At 40.8% G+C, this 19512-nt stretch overlaps 1 protein-coding gene across 2 annotated transcripts in view; it reads right to left on the minus strand.

Annotated features, from left to right (window-relative positions):
- The window catches only part of LOC138611065 (disks large-associated protein 1-like), an 82886-nt gene that overhangs the window by 37668 nt on the left and 25706 nt on the right, over positions 1-19512 (minus strand). Inside the window, exon 3 of one of the 2 annotated variants that reach the window (XM_069683966.1) lies at positions 7891-9268. In XM_069683966.1, coding sequence (XP_069540067.1) covers positions 7891-9153 — 1263 coding nt within the window. In that variant the 5' untranslated portion in view covers positions 9154-9268. Of the gene's footprint in view, positions 1-7743; positions 9269-19512 lie in introns of both variants that reach the window. The other variant, XM_069683965.1, reaches the window with a different exon arrangement.

Here is a 19512-nt window from a genome sequence, read left to right on the forward strand (position 1 = left end):
ATTAGAGCTGCTGCTGCTGTTTCTTTCTCTATTACTCTATCTGTGTGTCAATGCTTAAAGACTCTATGTGACATTCACACTATGCACAGATATTTACTGTGTATTTTATATTATAGCCTGTAGATTGTTTCCGTGGCAACACTAAGCTATTTTAAAGGCTTAAGGCAGCAGCATTGGAAGTAACAGGCAGTGTAAGAGTGCAGCCAGCAGCCGTGCTGTTGAGATGCTGAAGATGATAATTTGCAGATTGAACACATACATAGCCGAGGGGAGCTTTAATGTTTTCTCTTTACACACTCGATGCAGAAGCTCAGCTGTGCTGCTTGCAGCAGATTTTTTGCCACAATCAAAGAATGCTTAAATGTTTTCCTCTGCTGCCTTTTTCATGCTCAGCTTTTGAATTTGTTTCCTTTTTTATCTTGTTTTAGACTTGTCTTTGTGCCTCAGGTCTTTAAGACAATCCTGCAGCTCTCTGAATGGATACTTGTGCTGTTTACTAAAGACGAATATGGACATGTTATAATCTACAGTTCAGGCAACAATCGCTTCAAAATAATTCTCTGTTTGGCATTTAAACCAGAGTTTAAAGGGGTTTTCACATTCCACCGCCAAAAGCCAAAAAACAAAAAGCAAGAAAAAAAACGTTGCCCGATCGGTGTCCACTTCGGTGTATAAGGACCTCTAAGAGGACGTCTGGGACACAGAGAGTGTAACTGGACTTTTTCTCATCCCATCTCCTTCCAACAGTCAGCGGTGTGTTTTTCATGATCTCCATCTTTACTAAATTTAATCTACAATGTTTTCTTTAAAAAGGCTAATGTTTCCTGGACAGCGGTCGCTGTGAAAATAACATAATGGAACAGTAGCACATCGCAGTACTAACTGTCACGTAATGATCTACGAGAGCCAGTTGGTTGACTCATGGATATTATCATGTAATTGTGTTTTTTTCTTTCCGTGTTGGAGTTTAAACTTCGTCTAAATAAAGAGTGATAGCTGCTGCTTTGATTACACTGATATCTGAAAGGACTCTGTTCTTTTTGTCCACTGTAAATAAGAAGACTATTTCAGTTTCTTTTTTGTACTTTATGATAACAAAATGTGTATATCTTATCACATACACTCGTCTGTGCATTATCCACAATTAAGGACGCTAAAACAGATTGAAGTGCATGTCAGATAAATGGGAAATACTCTCATCTTCTGAGATTAAAGACTCAGATTGTTATTCTAAGTGTCAAACAGCATGACAGAAACAATCCCATCAGAGAGAGTAGGTCAGGTAAGATCCTTTTATTGAACCAGAAACAGCTGTTGCTCTCTTCAAAGCCACCAGACTTTATTGACAGAAACAGCGATTTAACAGCTGCAAAATAACAGCTTTCTGGTTTACAAAAACAATCTGTCTCTGTAGCGATCCTTTCCATGAAGTCAGACAGGTAGAGTAACAATGTGAGCCTGTCGGTAGACTTTGATCCGGCACAACAAAGATTAGGCACATTTCCTAAATGATAATGTTTCAGCTATTACAGCCTGTTTGTTACTTTGCACCTCTTTAACATTATAATAAAATATAATATCTAAAATTGGGCCAAGGCTTGAAATATTGGAATTCCTCTTATAAAGGTGGAATTTTCTCATATTTACCACGAACAGTGGGCCTATGGCGTTGTCAGGGTTATTAAAAGCAAACTCAAGACCTACCTTTTTTCATTTTTAAACCTATGAAACTTTATTTATTTACTTATTTAATTTACATTTTAGTCCGCTTTATTGATTTTTATGTATTGTGTTATTCTATTTTATATTTCTGGATTACCTTTTAGTGTTTCATTAGCTTATTTATTTCTTCCTCTTTATATTTGTCTTATGTTGCTGTCTTGACTTTTAACATTTTTATGCTACCTCCTGTGTTTCCTCAAGTCATCAGTTTATCATATCATTATAAATCCTTTTTTTTTCTTACCTTGTGCATGGATTGTGGGGTGGGGTCGTGATCATATTGTCTTTATTTTCTCTTCATGAGAAGCACCTTGTGTTACATTACTGTTGTATCAAAAGTGCTATACAAAATATCTGATTCTAAAAGACATTGAGAACTGAGAACTAAAACAGTCTTATCCCTCTTACAGTATTGTGTGTGTTTATATGAAGGTGCAGGTCAATTAAAAAAACAGCAGCAAGGAACAGAAGAAAAGCCCGCACACGTCCCACAAAACATTTAATAGGCTGATCTCACTGTTTCGACTCAGCGGTCGTCTTCAGGTGAAAGTGTTGACCACCTGAATCTGGGCTTTTCTTCCTTGCTGCTGTATTTTTATATGAGTCACACTTCAGCTTGTTGAGACCGATAGACGGCAAAGAGAAAGAGCAGAGGGTGGATGTGAAAGTCTCAGACATGATCTTTCTGTGTCCTGCCCTCTCAGGTCTCATGGGTTCCGAAATACACTGCCCTTCCTGTGATTCCTCCCGGGAGCTGGCGTCACAGTAGCCCAAGTTTAGGCATCTCATGTATTAGAATACACTTGGGTCACAAAAGTCTCCATCGGTGAATGTGCAGAGTGGAGAGTATGACATTTAATCAAGACAGCAGGTAAACATGGAGGAAAGTGTGCAGAGTTAGTGTGCATTCAGAGCAAACCGTGAACTCAGTGAATGGGTGCAGATCAGGCAGATGAAGATATCAGAGAAAAGTGAGGTTAATTACCTGACACTAATATAAACCAGCTTCTCCCTGCAGCTGTGCTTAACAAAAGGCCCTGAAGTGTTTCAGTGTTTATGTTGTTCATGTGAATGCTCACACTTGTTTTACAATGAATGTCTTACATGTGTAGTGCAGTAAGCATCCACCAACCACACAAGAATTCCCAACAGTTCCTAACACACATTCAGCACCAGATTATCCCACACAGCACAGCACAGTCCACACACAAGACACAGCAGCAGCTGCTGGGGAGGCAGTTACAGGTTGCTACACATAAACAAGTAGAACTACAAACATCCTTCTTATTGTTGCCCACATACATAACTGTTTAAGGTGGCCACTGAAGCAGGTACTGTTTAAACTGTCAGTGTAGAAATGTTGGTCTGTTATTGTTGCTGCTAAAAAGCTACAGGAAAGTGAAATCCTTTAGATTTGAGATCCTTTTTAATTCTTTCCTTTATTCTGTGAGTTCAGGTTCATTTTATCTGATGTGAACCGAGTATTAAATCTGTGTCTTAAATCCAAATCCTTTCCAATCCCCAACTGAATCCATCTCACTTCTGTTTTCAACATTTGCAAGATCAGCTAAAAATAACTGAAGTCAAAGGTTCAGCTGAGACTTGTAACAACATTTTGTTCACTGAGATGGGAGAAACAGCGTTCGAGGAGCAGCTCGGTTATTCTCACTACCTTATGAGATGAGAAACAAAAGCTATCAAAAGTTTATTACATACTACATACTATACTAATCCAGATTCAGATAGTGGCAGTCAGAACTATAAAGACCATAACTTTTTATTACATTGCAAAGTGAGGATGGAAGATAAGCTTGGATTGGGTTAACAAGCTGAGCATTTCACTAAAGAGTAGTTACAATTAGTTTGTCTAAAATACAAAAACGACAGTCCACTCTCAATTATAGAAGCAGGCCGTCTCCTCGTCTAACAAACAATCTTTGGCAGACTCCATGTAGAACTTTACGACACGTTACTGGTGGAATTAATGTAAATTAGCCACAGCCGACATAATCTGCTGCTGGTGATGGTTGCCATTTTACATTGACAGTTAGTTTGAGATTTTTCTGCATTGAGAGGAATGTTGAAGGAGTGAGAACAAGGCAGTGACACAGTGGAGGAAGCTTTATTATTTTCCAACTAGAGTTTGGCCTGTTCCCGCCATACTGTGCTGTGATTGGCTAGTGAAAATGACAAAGCTCACCACAGGACATTTATATGAATCCACTGTTTCCGCTCTTAATGACAAATTTGACTTAATATTTCAACTCATACGATGATCGAACGGTGCCTGTTTGGTTAGGTCGCTGGCTTAAACAATAAGTCAACATGCACCTTTACACGTTACATGAGCAGCCGCTTCCTGTACTCCTGGGTGAAAGAGCTTCCTGAGTTGCAGCCAATCACAGCCCAGCAGTATTGGGTAAATGTTGGGACAAACATGAACTTACATGTGCACTACATGAGCAGATCGTGAGTAATTATCGTGAGTAATTATTTGACTACAAGGGTAATTGTGGTACTAATCCTGGGTCCTATTTTATGTAATTTTTGGTCCAAGTCACTGTCGGGTGTAAAAACTTTTAGAGTTGCTCAGGTAAATTGCTTCAGCTTTAGCTATGAAACAGGCTGTCATGGCTGCAGTGTAATCCTTAAGGGAAATGAGCCTGATCACAGTGCATTCACGCAACCTGATGTGACCAAGCATATCACATGTGATACGTTTTTGAGACCTCTACATCATCAGTGTGATCATCTTTTCCCTGAAAAACCTGTTTAATACAACCAGACACATGTAGTGAGTGGGGAAAATATCAGACCCAGAAGACCTTTGGATGAGACATCAAGAATGGAGGTCGCCAGTTTGTCCCACAATGGTTTTTGATCAAGAGGAATATGTAGTGGATTATGGTGTCGAGAATGTGTGTATCAGATTCGATACAGCAGGTAACTGTAAATGTACAAATATTCATTTTTTAGCACCTAATGCATCCCATAAAGCTTTTGATTATAATTGATGGTTTAAAAACATTATAGCTCATATTTAGAGTGTAAACTGAGATATCTATAGCCTTGTTTTTTTACATACGCTACCTGCATTATCACAATAATCAATGAGTAATTGGCTCTTCTGCTTTTGGTATTGTTTTGCAAATTGATTTTCACAAAAAATAAATTGTTGTACAATTTGACCTTGTCGAACACCAGAGTTCCTGATCTAACACTGCTATGTCTGTAATGCTGTCAGACACACAATTACACCCTAAGCCTGTCAGTGGAAAAAATAAGCACTTTTAGAGGGCCAACTCTAGCCTGTGTGTGTGGCTGCTGACTTACGCAGCACTACGCTTCCCAAACTGGGCCCCAAAAATTGGTAAAAAAATAGCAGAATTAAGGTCCTGTCAATAAAAGTCTACACATCCTGTTCAGATGCTCAGATTGAAAGCCTTCTAGCACCTAAAAGATCATTATGGTATTTTATAACTCTTCTACTGTCTATATGTAGTTGAACACCTCCCCAGCACAGCTCAACACAGTACAGCACATCAAAGAACGGCACACCACAACACGACAACAACAGTGAGGAAAGGCAAGATAACTAGCAGAGAAGCAGGAAGGGAAGAACTACTAAATTAAAAATGAGCTCTACAAGCAGGAAAGGATGTCGGTCTTCATGAGTTCATGTCATTGCCTAGCATTCAGAGAGTAAGGCTGCTACTGGCTCTGCACTTACTTCTCTCGTCAACTCAAAAGGAGGAAAGAGGAGGAAGAGGAGAAGGAAGAGGAAGGCTCTCCAAACGAAGAGGAAGTAAAGGAGGTGGAGGTGGGTTGTGGGTAAGAAGCGTGGGGGTGAGTCGGGTGAGTGGAGGAAAGGCAGGACGGAAGGAGTGGTGGAAAAGAGGGAGGGAGTGGCGTGGGGTTTTAGGAGATCAGAATAATATACTGGTGGTAGGGATCAATGTTCCCACTAAGGCTGGGGACACACTACAACATCTCTATGCTGAGAACCGTTTTTAAACTTAAACTCCACATATTAACCACTGGAGTGTAAAATTCCTTTTACTGGAGGGCATTCATGAGATGGTTTGACAGCTGTAAGCTTTACTTGTTGTGTAAGCTAGTTGTAGTAGTTATAAGTTACTGAAAGCCAGAGGTGACTTTGAGCCAAAGATCATCTTTTTACTCCAACATCTTTGGTGGATGTAGTGAAACCAAAAACCTCAACTAAGGGTTAATTTAGAGGCTGATTCTGGTTATTTTCTTCTCTACAAGTTTGTTTTAGCTGCTTCTTAACCTCAGAAAAAGGTCTATCTCTGTAGGGATCCTTCCTGTTGTCAGACACTTACAATCACAATCTGAGCCTGTTTAAAGAATTAAAGAATAAAGCAAGAGCTCTTTTTAAAGACAAAACTGGAAATCAAAACAAAATCAGAGAGCTAGCCATCCATTGTAACTCCAATATGTCTGTTAAACTAATTTAATTCACGGTTATGCAAATCTGCTGGGGGGAAAAAAGTTGATTAATTGTTAAGGTAGGTCAACAAAAAAGATCAACTATTTTAAAAGTTGGTGAATGACTAAAACATTCCCTTTTTCTGAAGTATTTGTTGCTTTTCTTTTACTTTGATTATAAATGGACAAACTTTGAGTTTTGGATTGTTTGTTGGGATTCTGATGACATCATCTTGGCCTTTGACAGGTGGGGTGTGATGGACAATGTTTAAATGTGTTCTGACATTTTGGAAACAAAACGAATAATCAATAATAGAAACAATTGTTTTATCCCTAATGCAAAATCATGCCAAGAATTTAAATATATCTGTTTAAACATTTAGTAGATCCAAGCAGCCATTTGTGGTCAGTGATCAAAGCACACACAGAACAGGGACGGATTGGACCCTGAAGATGTTTTTAATATAGGATTTTTTTTTTATCTCTCTGTCATGCTAACAGCAATTATTCTACCAGCTCTAGTGTGTCCCCAGCCTTAGTCAGCACTATCCAGCTACTGGAAATCTGTTGTTATCATTCCTACCAAACACTTCAGCAATGAGTTTGTTAGAACAGAACATGGACTCTGACCTAGAGCAGCCCGCCAGACTGGGATGCAGATCCACTGTTCCCGGGCAGGGCTGTCAGGTAAAGCTTCATTTACTAAAAATGCTGATGTAGAAAAACATGAGATGCCTTGAATGCAGTCACCACCCTTGTAAATCTATTGTTATCTTTGTACTGAGACAGAAACCTTTAAGCATTTGATGAACACAGAAAAGAAGCTCTAGTCTGATCGAAGTTCAAAGATTGCACACTCAAGATATTTCTTTTTAACCACAATGTACTGTTTTCCAGATGCATACATTTTAAATGCCCATGTGCAGTGTGATGTCTCACTTTAGCTGACAAGCAGCAAAAAGTGCATTTGAGTACCATTGACTTCTACTTTTACTTCTAAAGACCATCAATCAATTATATAAATAGATTAGATCACACACATTTCTGCTCTACTGGTATTTTATGTCTGGTATTATTTTTCTTTTTAGATGAGTGCTGCATTTGGTGTAATTACCAGAAGAAGTGATCGTCACTGTAAACTACAAATCATTATGGAAACTTTCACAGGAGCTAACATCCAGGGTTCTGAAATGCGTTTGGCATTGGCAGACCTTCATCTTTTACAAATCATTCCTGCTAAACTAGTACTTCATGACCAATGTGACTAAAACAAACAGAATGTGTAAGGACAACAGCTGTGCACCTTTTAGAACTCATTGCTGGAAAACTTTGGAAAGGCCACACTCAAATAGTGATGGGTTTGTCTTTCTATAACCAAAGTTGTTCTTCAGCATGGTCAGAGAGGGTGACAGTGTTTGATAGGACTGAAAACCTGATGTTTAACAGGACTGGACACTACTGACTTAGTGGAAACATTGGTGAGGAAAGTAAGTTGTGGAGAAAAGGGAGGCAACAAAGGGGAGAAGGGTGAATCGACTGGCTTTGGATGGGAGTCAGGGAGAAATTATTTACCTGTAAGAAATGGCAAGAGCGCTCCTGCTGCTGACTGCCCTTAGATTTGACTAGAGCTCTATCTAGGTTTAGGTTACCGGATCCTGCGCTGGCTCGTAGCTGGTTGTGGCTGCTGTTGTTGGTGTAGACCTCTCGGGCCCTGCTCACCGTTAGGCTCGACGACCATGCCCCTTTCTTCACAACGGGCCCGTCCACTAGCCCCATTGGTAGCAAGGGGCCACTTCCTCCAACGATACCGCCACCGCTGTTATTGCTGCTGCCACTAACTGGCACACATGCTGACGACGCTGCATACTTCACATCGTTGTTGCTCCGGGAGACTTTGAGTGCAGAATGGTGGTGTGTGTGGCCATGGTGTGCATGGGTGTGTGTGTGCTCATTGAGTGTGCCGTAAGGGTCCATCATGAAGTACTGCTGGGACTGCGAGGAGGAGAGTACTGGGATGGGAGTCTGGGGGAACTTGTCGGGGTTGTTGCCGGGGTACCGGCCCATTGTCATGGCGATGGGCGAGGGGGAAATGGAGGGTGAGGGTGAGGGTGGAGGTTGGTGGTGATGAGGGTGGTAGAGACACAGCTCCCGTTCCAGGTTGTCATCTGAGCTCCAGTATCCGGAGCCCGGAGCAGATGCTGAGCCGTGAAGCTGGTGGTGGTGGTGGTGGTGGCTACGATGTTTGGGCTCTGCTGATCGACAGCGCTCACGGCTCTTGCTGCGCTTCCGGTGGCGCACTCCAGGTGGAGTTTCACCTTCTGGGCTGGCCCTTGAACCACCACCACCACCTGCTCCACCACCACCACCACCATTAACGCTTCCATTATTGGCCCCCTTGGAGGACTGTGTGTGTGGCCCCTCCAGTGAATGTGACTTGGTGAAGAGTTTCTGGACTGAGTGGACCAGGTGGCGAATTCTCCCTGGACTGTCATTGTTGTTGTTGTTGGCCCCCGCCCCCCCACTGTGGGCCAGCACTCCTCGTTTGTACTGCAGAGTATGGTAGCCATCTCTGGAAAATGATGGCTGACGCTCAAACGGGTCCGCAAAGTTTGCTGGTACCCGGGTGGGCGTTTTACCTCCATAGCCTCCTCCACCTCCTCCTCCTCCTCCACCTCCTCCTCCTATATATGGTACCATGGCCATACACTCATCCTTTACCTCAGGATGGTGAGATGAGGAAGTGGAGTGGCACCTCCTTGGGAAGGTTCCGTATGGGACGATGCTGTTGCTGTCAGAGGGGTATGAGGTTCGCTGAGCGTTGTAGTAGGACAGCTCAGCTGGATGCGGCATGGGAATGGGCACATGCATGTCATTCTGACTGATCAAATATGGCTTGCGGTCAACATGGTGACCGAGTGGATCATATGATGGCTCATAGGAGATCACGTGATGGTGACTCCGACTACTGGACAGGCCTTTCATGACAGGGGAAGGATGGGTGGATGGCAAGAGGAATGATATGGATGAGAGATGCCAGGCAAGCCCTTGACCAGAGAAGGGCTGCAGAAGACGGTCCCTGAGAGGAGAGCTGCAGACTCTGGAAAACAGGAAGAGAGAGGAAGCAATAAGGCAAAAAGTCAGTGCAAGAGAAAAAACAAGCCTTACAATGAAATTACCATAAATGCATTTATCAAAAATGGTTAACCAGTGCCTACATTGGTATTTATGCTTTATTTATGCAATTTTGAGGAGTATCTTTAAATGCTTAACATCCATTGTTTGTCAAACCTAAGCTGAGAGGTTATGTAAGTCAATGACACAGATTGATCTAATTATTGAAATCGTGTCATAAATAAAATTAACACAATAATTAGACATCTTTCTTTGAATCAAATTTTCCTGAAAAAACACACTAAACATTAATAGCAAGTAAACTGGATGAAGACAACTAAATATTTCTGAACATAGTTTAGTTATTTGAGCTATGTAGCATCTGGGGGCTGCTGCATTTACGAGAATACATTCAGTTAGAGGCAGGTACACTGAAAACAGGTTGCCAGACTTTCAGACATGCACTAATTAATCTTTCCACACTCACACTTGAAATTTAGCATTAATATAACCTGCACATCTGTAGCCTGTAGGAAGAAACCAGAACACCCACAAGGAGCCCATATAAACATGGAGAAATGACAAACTCCTGACAGGGGGGTGAGGGACATATCCAGTCACAGTGCTTACTTTGGGGCTACCCTTCTTTTACTGTAAGTTAAACTACAATAGCTATGTTGCATTATATTACCACATGAAAATACTGTTAAATATGTTTTTATGTGACTTGTGTAGTTGTGTTCCAAAGGAGACCATCCTAATAAATATGAATTAACATGTATCTATGTACTTTTTACATTTGTAAAAAAAACCAACTCATTTTTATGTAAAATCTGACTTTCTTCAAAAGGAAAAAAAGGATAATGAGATATTTACTCATGGTCACGGTACAGACCCAATAAAATCTATGTATCATTGAAACTCAACTGAAGTCAACTGTAGTATTATAGTGTAAAGTTGTTCTTAACAGGGGCAAGAACAAGCTTTAGCTTGAGGCAACACCAAAGCTCAAAATCAATGGATGAAATTGAAAAAGCGGGTGGTTAATTCAGGACTGGAAGCGGCCAAGTAAAGCCGCGTCTATACAAACGCATCAATCCTATTAATTCAAACACAAGCAGCAGAGATGCAAAGGATAAAAAGTGGATTCATTTTTTCCATTTCGGGCATGTCTATTTCATTTGTACTCAGTGTACTAACACAAACACATCACTTCAGCCGGCACTTATTAGTGCAGGTAACAGCATTGTAAGAAGTCCTCTCTCTCTGACCTTACATAACAGTGAGTTCGCATCCGAGGCGACTCTGGGAAAAAGGCTCCAGGGATCAGACTGCTCACAAGGCAGTTTCATCACAGATGAACAGCCATGCAGGGCCACAGTGTGGGTGTGTGTGCTCAATGCAGGGCAGGGCATGTGTGTGTACTTGCACTCATGCATTTGTGGTGGACTTGTGGGATAGGTATGTGTGTGCGTGTGCATTTGATTCCTCTGTCCTACTTGGCCCATGACAAAACTGCTTAATACGACCTGACAGCTCCACTGGTAGAAGGACTGCTAACAAGCTACAGTAACTCGCAGTGAGCTGGGATAAGCCACGCACATACACACACCGAGAGCTGCAAATCCCCCACTCTCTCTCTCTCTGGACTTCCATCAGAATAAATGTTTCTGATATCACAGAAAAACTTTGAGATTCTGTACCTTCTTTGAAAAATGTCTTTCTAAATTAAATCATTATTATTACTGATGGTGTGCAGCCAAATCAACAACTGATATAGTCTCCCCCCTTGAGTGAACGTTCAAAGTGACACAAACGATGGGCAGCATAAAAGAACGAAGGCTCCAGCTATTTTTCATTATTTCCAAGATCATTCTGATCACATAAAATCTGTAAAATACAACATACTGTGATGTTAAACTTTAACTTATAAACAACACAATATGTAACATAGACTAAATATATAATCTATATATAAATATCAGATATTTATGTACCATAACCATGGAAACAGATACAGTATCTATATCAGGACATGAGTTCTTTATGTTGGATAAAACCTGCTGTTCGTACACATATTACCATGTGTACAATGTATAATGATGTAGTTGAAGGTTATTTTTATTTATTTTATCCTATTAGCATATATGTAGTTGCTGTTGTGATGTGAGCTGCTGCGATGTCTTTGAAGGTTCTCAGTCATCAATTGAAGCCTAATCCAAAAGGCAAGTGGACTTGGTTGAAGTTCTTGAAGACGTTTCACCTCTTATCCAAAAGGCTTCTGCAGTTCTAAACTGACTGGTGGACGGGGCCAGAGATATAAGCCTCTGTAGGTCATTAGTATGCTATAAAAATGTGTAATCAAGTAAGAGTCGTTAACCTGGGCTGTTGACCTACTCTCCCTGAGAGTCGTTAGCACCCTGGTACGTTGGGTTCACATGGTCTAAAGTGTGAGTGTGATCTCAGCTGTTGTGGGCAGAGAATTAAACACTGCATTGTAAGTGGGTGATAGGCCACCACCTCTGTTAGGGGATGGTTGTTCAGGCTTAACATAGATGGCTTTCTTGACACCTTTTTCAAACCAGCGATCTTCTCTGGCCAGGATGTGAACCTTCAAAGGAGTGTCTTTGTGCTTTAGATGTAGGTGGACAGTTAAGTCCTGACCTGACGAGCTGGATCTCCTTTGTTGTTGTTCTTACTGAAGAAGTCTTTCGGATGAGAGGCAAAACGTCTTCAACCACAAAACTTCAACCAAGTCCAGTTGACTTTCGGATTAAACTTTAAACTGCTGTGACATTGTCTTGTTGTCTTGGTCCGCAACTTGCATGAAGAGGCCCGGACAGGTGAGCACAGACTTGAGATTTATATAACATGTTTGTGGGCAGCACAATAAGTCATAAGTTTTACGTAGATGTTATGAACTGAATGAAAATCCTTCTGGCCTTGACTTAAACTAACTTTTATGTTTTTGTCCAAATCATTACATTCCGGAAAGAACAATTTTTCGCCCAACAGTCAGAGTTTGTTTCTTCTCCTTTAGTTATCTGCAGTCCAAACACTGTAGGTTCCTGGAAACGCATTCTCACTCCCAGCTTATCAAATAACGGCTGCAAAATATGACGATCTAGGTACCCTTCTAGAATAAGTTCTGCATATGCAGGGCTCTGCTGTCAAGTAGAGTCAACGTCGGGCTTGATATAAAGCTGGCTTCTAAAAGAGGTACACGATGACTGTTTAACATTGAAATCAAACCTCCGTCTCCTCGATGAAAGTCAGACGTGTGTTTGACCCATTCATTGTCTACATTAGTCACCCAATGCAGAGTTTTATGCTCTTCATACTAGGTCACCTGACCTCAAAAGAACATCAAACACATCAAATAGACAAGAATAATGCTGGCAGGGTGCCTGGATCTCAGGTAGCATGGAACTTTCCCATAACATTGGCTAACATTACCTACATGTTCTAATTATGTTTGAAAGAAAACATTTTAATCTGATATTCAAAGAACGTTTTAAGGATGTTTATCATTTCAAATAAACTTCTTGTAACGTTAAAACCAAGCAGTAACCTCCGGTGTTGAAAAATGAAGCCAATGCGGAAGTGCAAAAAACTGCAGTTCCTCGAGTGGCCACTTGAGGCTGGCTCCAGAAAAAAAGAAAATTGCCATTTTTACAGCAGAAATAAACATGTTTACAGCCTTTACAAAAATTGGTTTTGTTATAAATAGCTTATTTTATTGTTCAAGATAACTGTACGGGGGGTGAATGTTTTTAGAACACATCCGTTTTAATTTTATTAAGCCTTAAATTATAGGGGCCGGATCACTTGATTGACAGGTGGATCCTGCTGGCTGTCTGCTAGACGTCAACACAGACACAGACACTGAGCTTAACTTCACCTGTTTGTGTTGTTGGAGACTTTTGGGGATTTTTTCATTCAAAGTTTGGACAAATAATCTCTCTGTGGGATTTATGGAACTTTATGGCTGCGCAAGAAGTCTGAGCTCCAGCTTTACGGTGAGTTAAATGATAGTGTTACTGTACTGAAATATTTTTAGCACTAAGTAGCAGGTATACTGTGCTCCCTTTAGCTGCTTGTTAGCCTGTGCAGTGTTTATTTATTTAATCGTCGGCCAGTAAATAGGAGTCAGGAGTTGTTGGCTTTTCCCAGGAAAGATTACAGCGGGCTGCAGTGATGAGAAGATCGGTTATTTTACGTTTCCCTTTACGTGTCGGCTCGCCCCTCTCTCAACGGGCGAGCGAGCAGCGAGTCCGCTACTTCTTTACTCTGATAACTAAACACCTGCAGTCAGTCACCGACAGAATCTCCTTCTGGCAAAGTCAAACTAGCTCATTCATTATTTATACAGTCTATGGCTAATAACCGCTAGCTACGCTGAGGAGCATATAGCCTAGCTTCATAGCCGTAGCTGGTTGATTCATGCGGCCCGCCCATAGTTCTCAGTCATAGGCTGTAGCTCGGTCGCGCTCCGCCTCTTTGCCCGTCTCTCTGGATTAGCCGGCTCTTGCATTTCCAATATGGCGACCCCAAGCGCCGGCGCAATTCAGGCTTCCAAACGCTTCTTCAGAAACCAATGGGTGACATCACTGAGACCACGTCCATTATTGATACAGTCTATGGTTAAAACTTAAACAAAGACAAAACGTTATAACTGCAACATTCTAAAGATATTTTCAGGATATTTTTGAGGCCTGGGATGTCAGAATGCCTTTTATAAAACATTTGCTCAATGTTAACATTAAAACAAATCATTTGTAGCTGGGATGTCATGCCATAGTGAGGAAGCAACAACTTCAAAATACCTTTCACTGTATGGGTTTCATTTACGTGGATAAAGGCAGACAGCAAACCAGATATCAATTTAGTGGCTACAGCACGATGATAGTAGTGGCCAGCAGAGAATACGTGCAAGAGTCTTGGCAGACAGCATCAATATCTTGGGTGATTTACATAAACTGTCATCCATGACAAAATGTACAACTGAATGTTACAAAGCGCCCTCACACACTGGTGATCCAGGAAAAGCTAATCATTTTTTGTGGCCATTCTGTCAGACCGTTTGCTTATCCGGAGCCATCCAGAAAGTGTCGTTCGAGTGCCATATGCCTGAATCACTGTGAATGCAGCATGAATTCAGTATTTAAATTAAATTTGCCACCACCTTATTGTTGGTCAGCTGTTTTAATAGCTAAGAGTCAACTCAGATTTTTTTATTTTTTTTCTTAACATCAGGAAGAGCACGAACACAGCTGTCTCTTCACTGAGTTTTGCCGAGTTGTACAACTGATACCTGAAAAAACAATTCTAGAAGATGTGAAAAAGAGAAGTTATGCGAGAAGAGGAGTGGAGGAAGCTGACGGAAACAAACATCTCAAGATTATATAGAAGAGACCCCCACCCGTCTCTTACCACCACCTCCTACTGCATTTTTCAAAGAGCCATATGTGCCAAGCAGGCTGGGTTAATGCTGTGTGTGTAGGCGGAAGGAGAAATGAAAATAGGGCTGAGATCAAGTTATTTTGGGCTAAATGGAAGCAGGCAAACAAAAAGGCTTTGAGTCATGCTCTGAGGGTGGATACCAGCACCGCAGGCAGACAGGATACTCATTTCATATAGCTCCATTGGTAATTTCTTCCATACCAGGGCACACCCACGCACACTATTACACACACATGGGATATACCTCAATATCAAATTCAGTACCAATTTTGCGCTTCTTAAAGAATGGCTGTATTCTGAAAGCATCCAGTACTGTTTGTACTCAGAGGACTTTGACTTTTCATACAGCTCCACATATTAGCCAGGCATTTTTATGATGAAGGTGATACGAGGATAAGAACCATGAAAACGTTTGATATTTGGCAACATACAGAAATGGTGCCTACCATGTAAATGTACAGTTTCTGTCAAATGCTTCACACACCAGACACAAGAAAACATACTGCAAAACAATTCATATATTCCACCAATACATTTTTTTAACAGTAGATATGCTCATTTTTAGGAGCAGAATGCAGGGTGTTTGAAGAGTTCCATCTCAATTAGTGTTTTTGCTTATTGTGATGTAATTACATCTTGTAACTTCAAATGCTTCATATGCCTAAAATCTGTACAACCTAATGCCTGGACACGTGCCTAAGCAGCATGCTTGCATTGCAGAAAATCTATGTTACAGGTTAGAGCAGTCACACAGCCTGTGTGAGCTGCGCCTCAGCAGTGTTGCTCGCACTGTGGCAGTGTTATAAATCAACTCTGAAAGTGGTATGTGGATAGAAATGCTAACATCATATAAGATTGTAGCAGTTTAAACATATCAGCCGGTGTTACAACTAACAATTTTTAGTTTGAAGTTGTAGAAATGTAGAAATGCTTCCTGTAGGTACCTCGCTCTTACATTGTGGACGGAGGGTGTCTGGGAGCCCTTACATCTCTCGCAGAAAGCCGGAGGGGGTTTTGCTGAAACCTGGCTGGAGGGTGGTTGAGGGTAGACTGGGCGTGTCAGATGCTGGGGGCTTGTTGGTGACAGGAAGGTACTTTTTCTGCTGCTGTAGATGTAACTGTTTTTCCCAATCCTTTCCCAGTTTCTGCCCAATTTTAACCAGCTCATCTATGGTGGTCACCTGGCTGCTACCCAACTGACAGGAAAACTGTCATTGGGTATTTTTCAAGAGGCAACCTCCGGTGTTGAAGCAAATGTGGAAGTGCAAAAAACTGCACAAGCCACTTGAGGCTCCAGAAACCACCGTCCATTATATATACAGTCTATGGTCCTCCCTCTCTCCTCCAACTCATCCGTCCTCTGAAAGGAAGGCAAATGGGAACTTGGGCTCAAAATCTTTACAGGTTTATGTTTCCAGCCATGTCACATCCCACTATAGTTGTTCCATAGAGGAGGTTCCACAGAGGGGACGTTTCAATGTCTTTATGGATAGAATATGTTACTAAAAATGCTTGTGTCCACTTATTATATACAAACATATATATATTAAAACTAAATAAAACTTTCAATTCTTTATGGCTATTATCCATGGTGTAATGTAACAAAGTAATAGTACTTTGTTACTGGTCTTATTGTATTTGGTCCCCAGGGGACTTCTTCAGAGAGTTTTGTCTTGAAGCTTTTTAGGTGTTTAATTATTATCTGCTCTAGCTTTTCAACTTTTGATAGATATGGTAACAAAGGTCCAAAACGATGTGAAATTGAAGATAAAAGTAAAATGTCTGGTGTCACATGCCTGTGTGACATAATGATCTCCAGACTTGGACTACACTTGGAGGACTGTCACCAGTCACTGCTTAGACAGCATGCGGAGAACAATCAATACCAAAATGGGACCAGAAGCCATTGTAAAGATCAGATGGGAGCCTGATGCAACATATTGATATTCTTCTCCTCTATCCTTCTGATGTTTCCTTTCTTTTTCCTAAACCCTACCTTGAAGTATTGTGATTGTCCTGTGCTTCAGTGCTTATCTCTGAACAATGGAGAGTTATGCTTTACCTGCATGCAGTCCTACTTTATTTATGTCATCAGCAAGTATGGCAAAGCCAATGTGAGTAGCTGTTACTTCACTCTCTTTGCCAAACTGAACTGACAGGTGTACGTCTGCCTTTATTGGATAGTTTTTTGTGTGGCAAGGAAGAGTCTGATTGTATGAAAGACTATGATTCTCTTTCTTAATGAGTTATTACCTCACTAACATTTCCTGAAGAGTCAATGGTCTTAATTGCTAGTTTTAAGTCTTCTTCAATACAGCCTTATGTACAGCACTACAAATTATGATTCCATTTGGAGAAAAATACATTTTGATTGACAAGTCGCAACCACAGCCACCTGACAAATGCCTCGCTCAGGGTTCAGTTGTAGTAAAAGACCCATTGAGGAGTTGCCTTTTCTTTTTTTAAGTAAATAGTTTTTGCCTAAAATTGACATCCTAAATATTATCAGTCAGTTACAGTAAAGTACAGATGCACCTTACTACCATGACAGCACTGGAGTTAGCTGATAACTTTAAGTCGCCCAGTTTCGTATCCACGCTCTTTGGCTCCACCCTCTTGTCCAAATATGGTCATTTCTGACCAAAACAAACAACCAGTCCAGCCTAAAAACAATATTTCACAAATCACTTCTTATATACAGCCTATGGTTTTATCACACCATCTCAGTTTGAGTTGATTTCAGGGTTTCCCACACCAGTTGCAACATTTAACAAACCCTTCTTGGAGGGAAAACATAAAAAGCTAATGTCACTTAAACATATAAGTGTGTGTGTGTGTGTGTGTGTGTGTGTGTGTAAGAGAGAGAGAGAGAGAGAGAGATTTTCTCTCCCTTTCACTTGTCTCTCTTTCTCTGGCTCTCCTTGACTCACACATTATTAAAAAGAGAAAGGATGTGTCACCATGGTAACCGCAGCATTATGTGAAACAGACATAAGTGAACAGAAATCTGCTGCATTCCACATCATTTAGCACTCTCCTTCAAGTAAGACCTACATAACCACACGCTCACTCACACACACACACACACACACACACACACAATGTATTGTACTTTGGATGCTATAAATATATATTCAGTCAGCACCATAGAAACTGCTGTCTATAAACAGCAAAGGCAGGAGGCTTTTTCCTACCACAGCCAGAATGTGTTTGAATATGAGCCATGACACTGATTCATGATACTTATGTCATACAGCTTTTAAATACTGTGGAGAGATGCATATCTCACTGGGTTTACTCACTTTCTCTCTGTCGCTAGCTGAAAACAAGTCCATTCCTCACACTCAGAATTTACAGTATGTGCTCATTTTTTCAGTTAGTAAGAAACTTCTGCAGATAACTGGCACTACCATTCAGCCCTAATACTGGCTATGGTCTCAGGATGATATAGCCTCTGGGAGCGACTTCAGGTGCAGCCAGCAGATCAAATAAGCAATAAAGGATATCCAGGCCAAGACTTCCTTTTCTATGTGAAGGCCATTTTTCAGCTCGCAACTTAAAACATGAAGTTCCAAGTATAAAGTTGGAGGGAGAGACCACATCTACGACCAGGTCGTTATCTATGCTTATATGAAGTTTGTTTATATAGTAATATATATTAATAAAGTGCAAAATTGTTGTCAGACTATAGCTTAAGGGGTTCCAGAAATGCATTATAGTTATTGTGTTCAGCCTCTTTTGCTATCAGCACAAACTATTATATTTTATGTTAATATTATATATAAATATTTTCCTGCATGCAATCAAAGCCCACTGAAACACAAGTAGAAAATATATTGTCCTTAGCCTACAGATTTGACAGACACATGCAGATGTCTGTTCATAAAGTTTAGATGGACCAAGGTATTACCCAGCTGCCAGATTGGAGAACTACACATGCACCTTTTTGTTGCACGAGTTCAGTCATTTTGCATTTAACACCAGATTAAGATCAGTAAGACATTGCCAATGGCTGAGATGAAGCTAATGCATATAATGTTGTATCATACGGACAGGACACTCACAAGCTAAACAGATTAAGTATGAATACTGTCATCCTCTAGAGAATTTTACTGTTCCACTTTTTGTCCCCACAGATTGATACTGTGTTTTTACAGTAATGATAAGGATCAAATCCAGTAGTGCTGCTTTTATGTTCTTGTCCTACAAATAACATTCACTTTAAATTACTGCCTTACATAATCTACTGCTTACAGTTTTACACAGCATGAAATCTGATTTTTTGTTTTACGTTCATTTCAGTGTGAAAAACTGCTTGCAGGGATTGAAACCTGGCTTGAGTTAATTGGTTATTTACCACTCTTTGGATTAGGAGATGGAAGCATGCTGAGCTCTGCTGCCAGACAATCAAAGCTCAGATGCAAAAACAAAATAAGATGTTCCTGTTGCACCTCACAAAGTTACTATTATTAGATGTGTACACCTAACAGCACATGTCCTGAGTCATATAAAAATTGCTGTAGATTCATCGTTCCATTGGATGGACCATTATTTGCCTTTTGAGATATACACTCACCGGCCACTTTTGTGGGTACACCTTGCTAGTACTGGGTTGGACCCCCTTTTGCCTTCAGAACTGCCTTAATTCTTCATGGCATATTCGACACGGTGCTGGAAACATTTCTTAAAGATTTTGGTCCATATTGACATGATAGCATCACGCAGTTGCTGCAGATTTATCAGCTGCACATACATGATACGAATCTC

Source organism: Semicossyphus pulcher, unplaced genomic scaffold (assembly GCF_022749685.1).
Source record: "Semicossyphus pulcher isolate SPU_LCO1_2020_fin unplaced genomic scaffold, fSemPul1.0.p SCAF_7, whole genome shotgun sequence".
NCBI classification, from domain to species: Eukaryota; Metazoa; Chordata; class Actinopteri; order Labriformes; family Labridae; genus Semicossyphus; species Semicossyphus pulcher.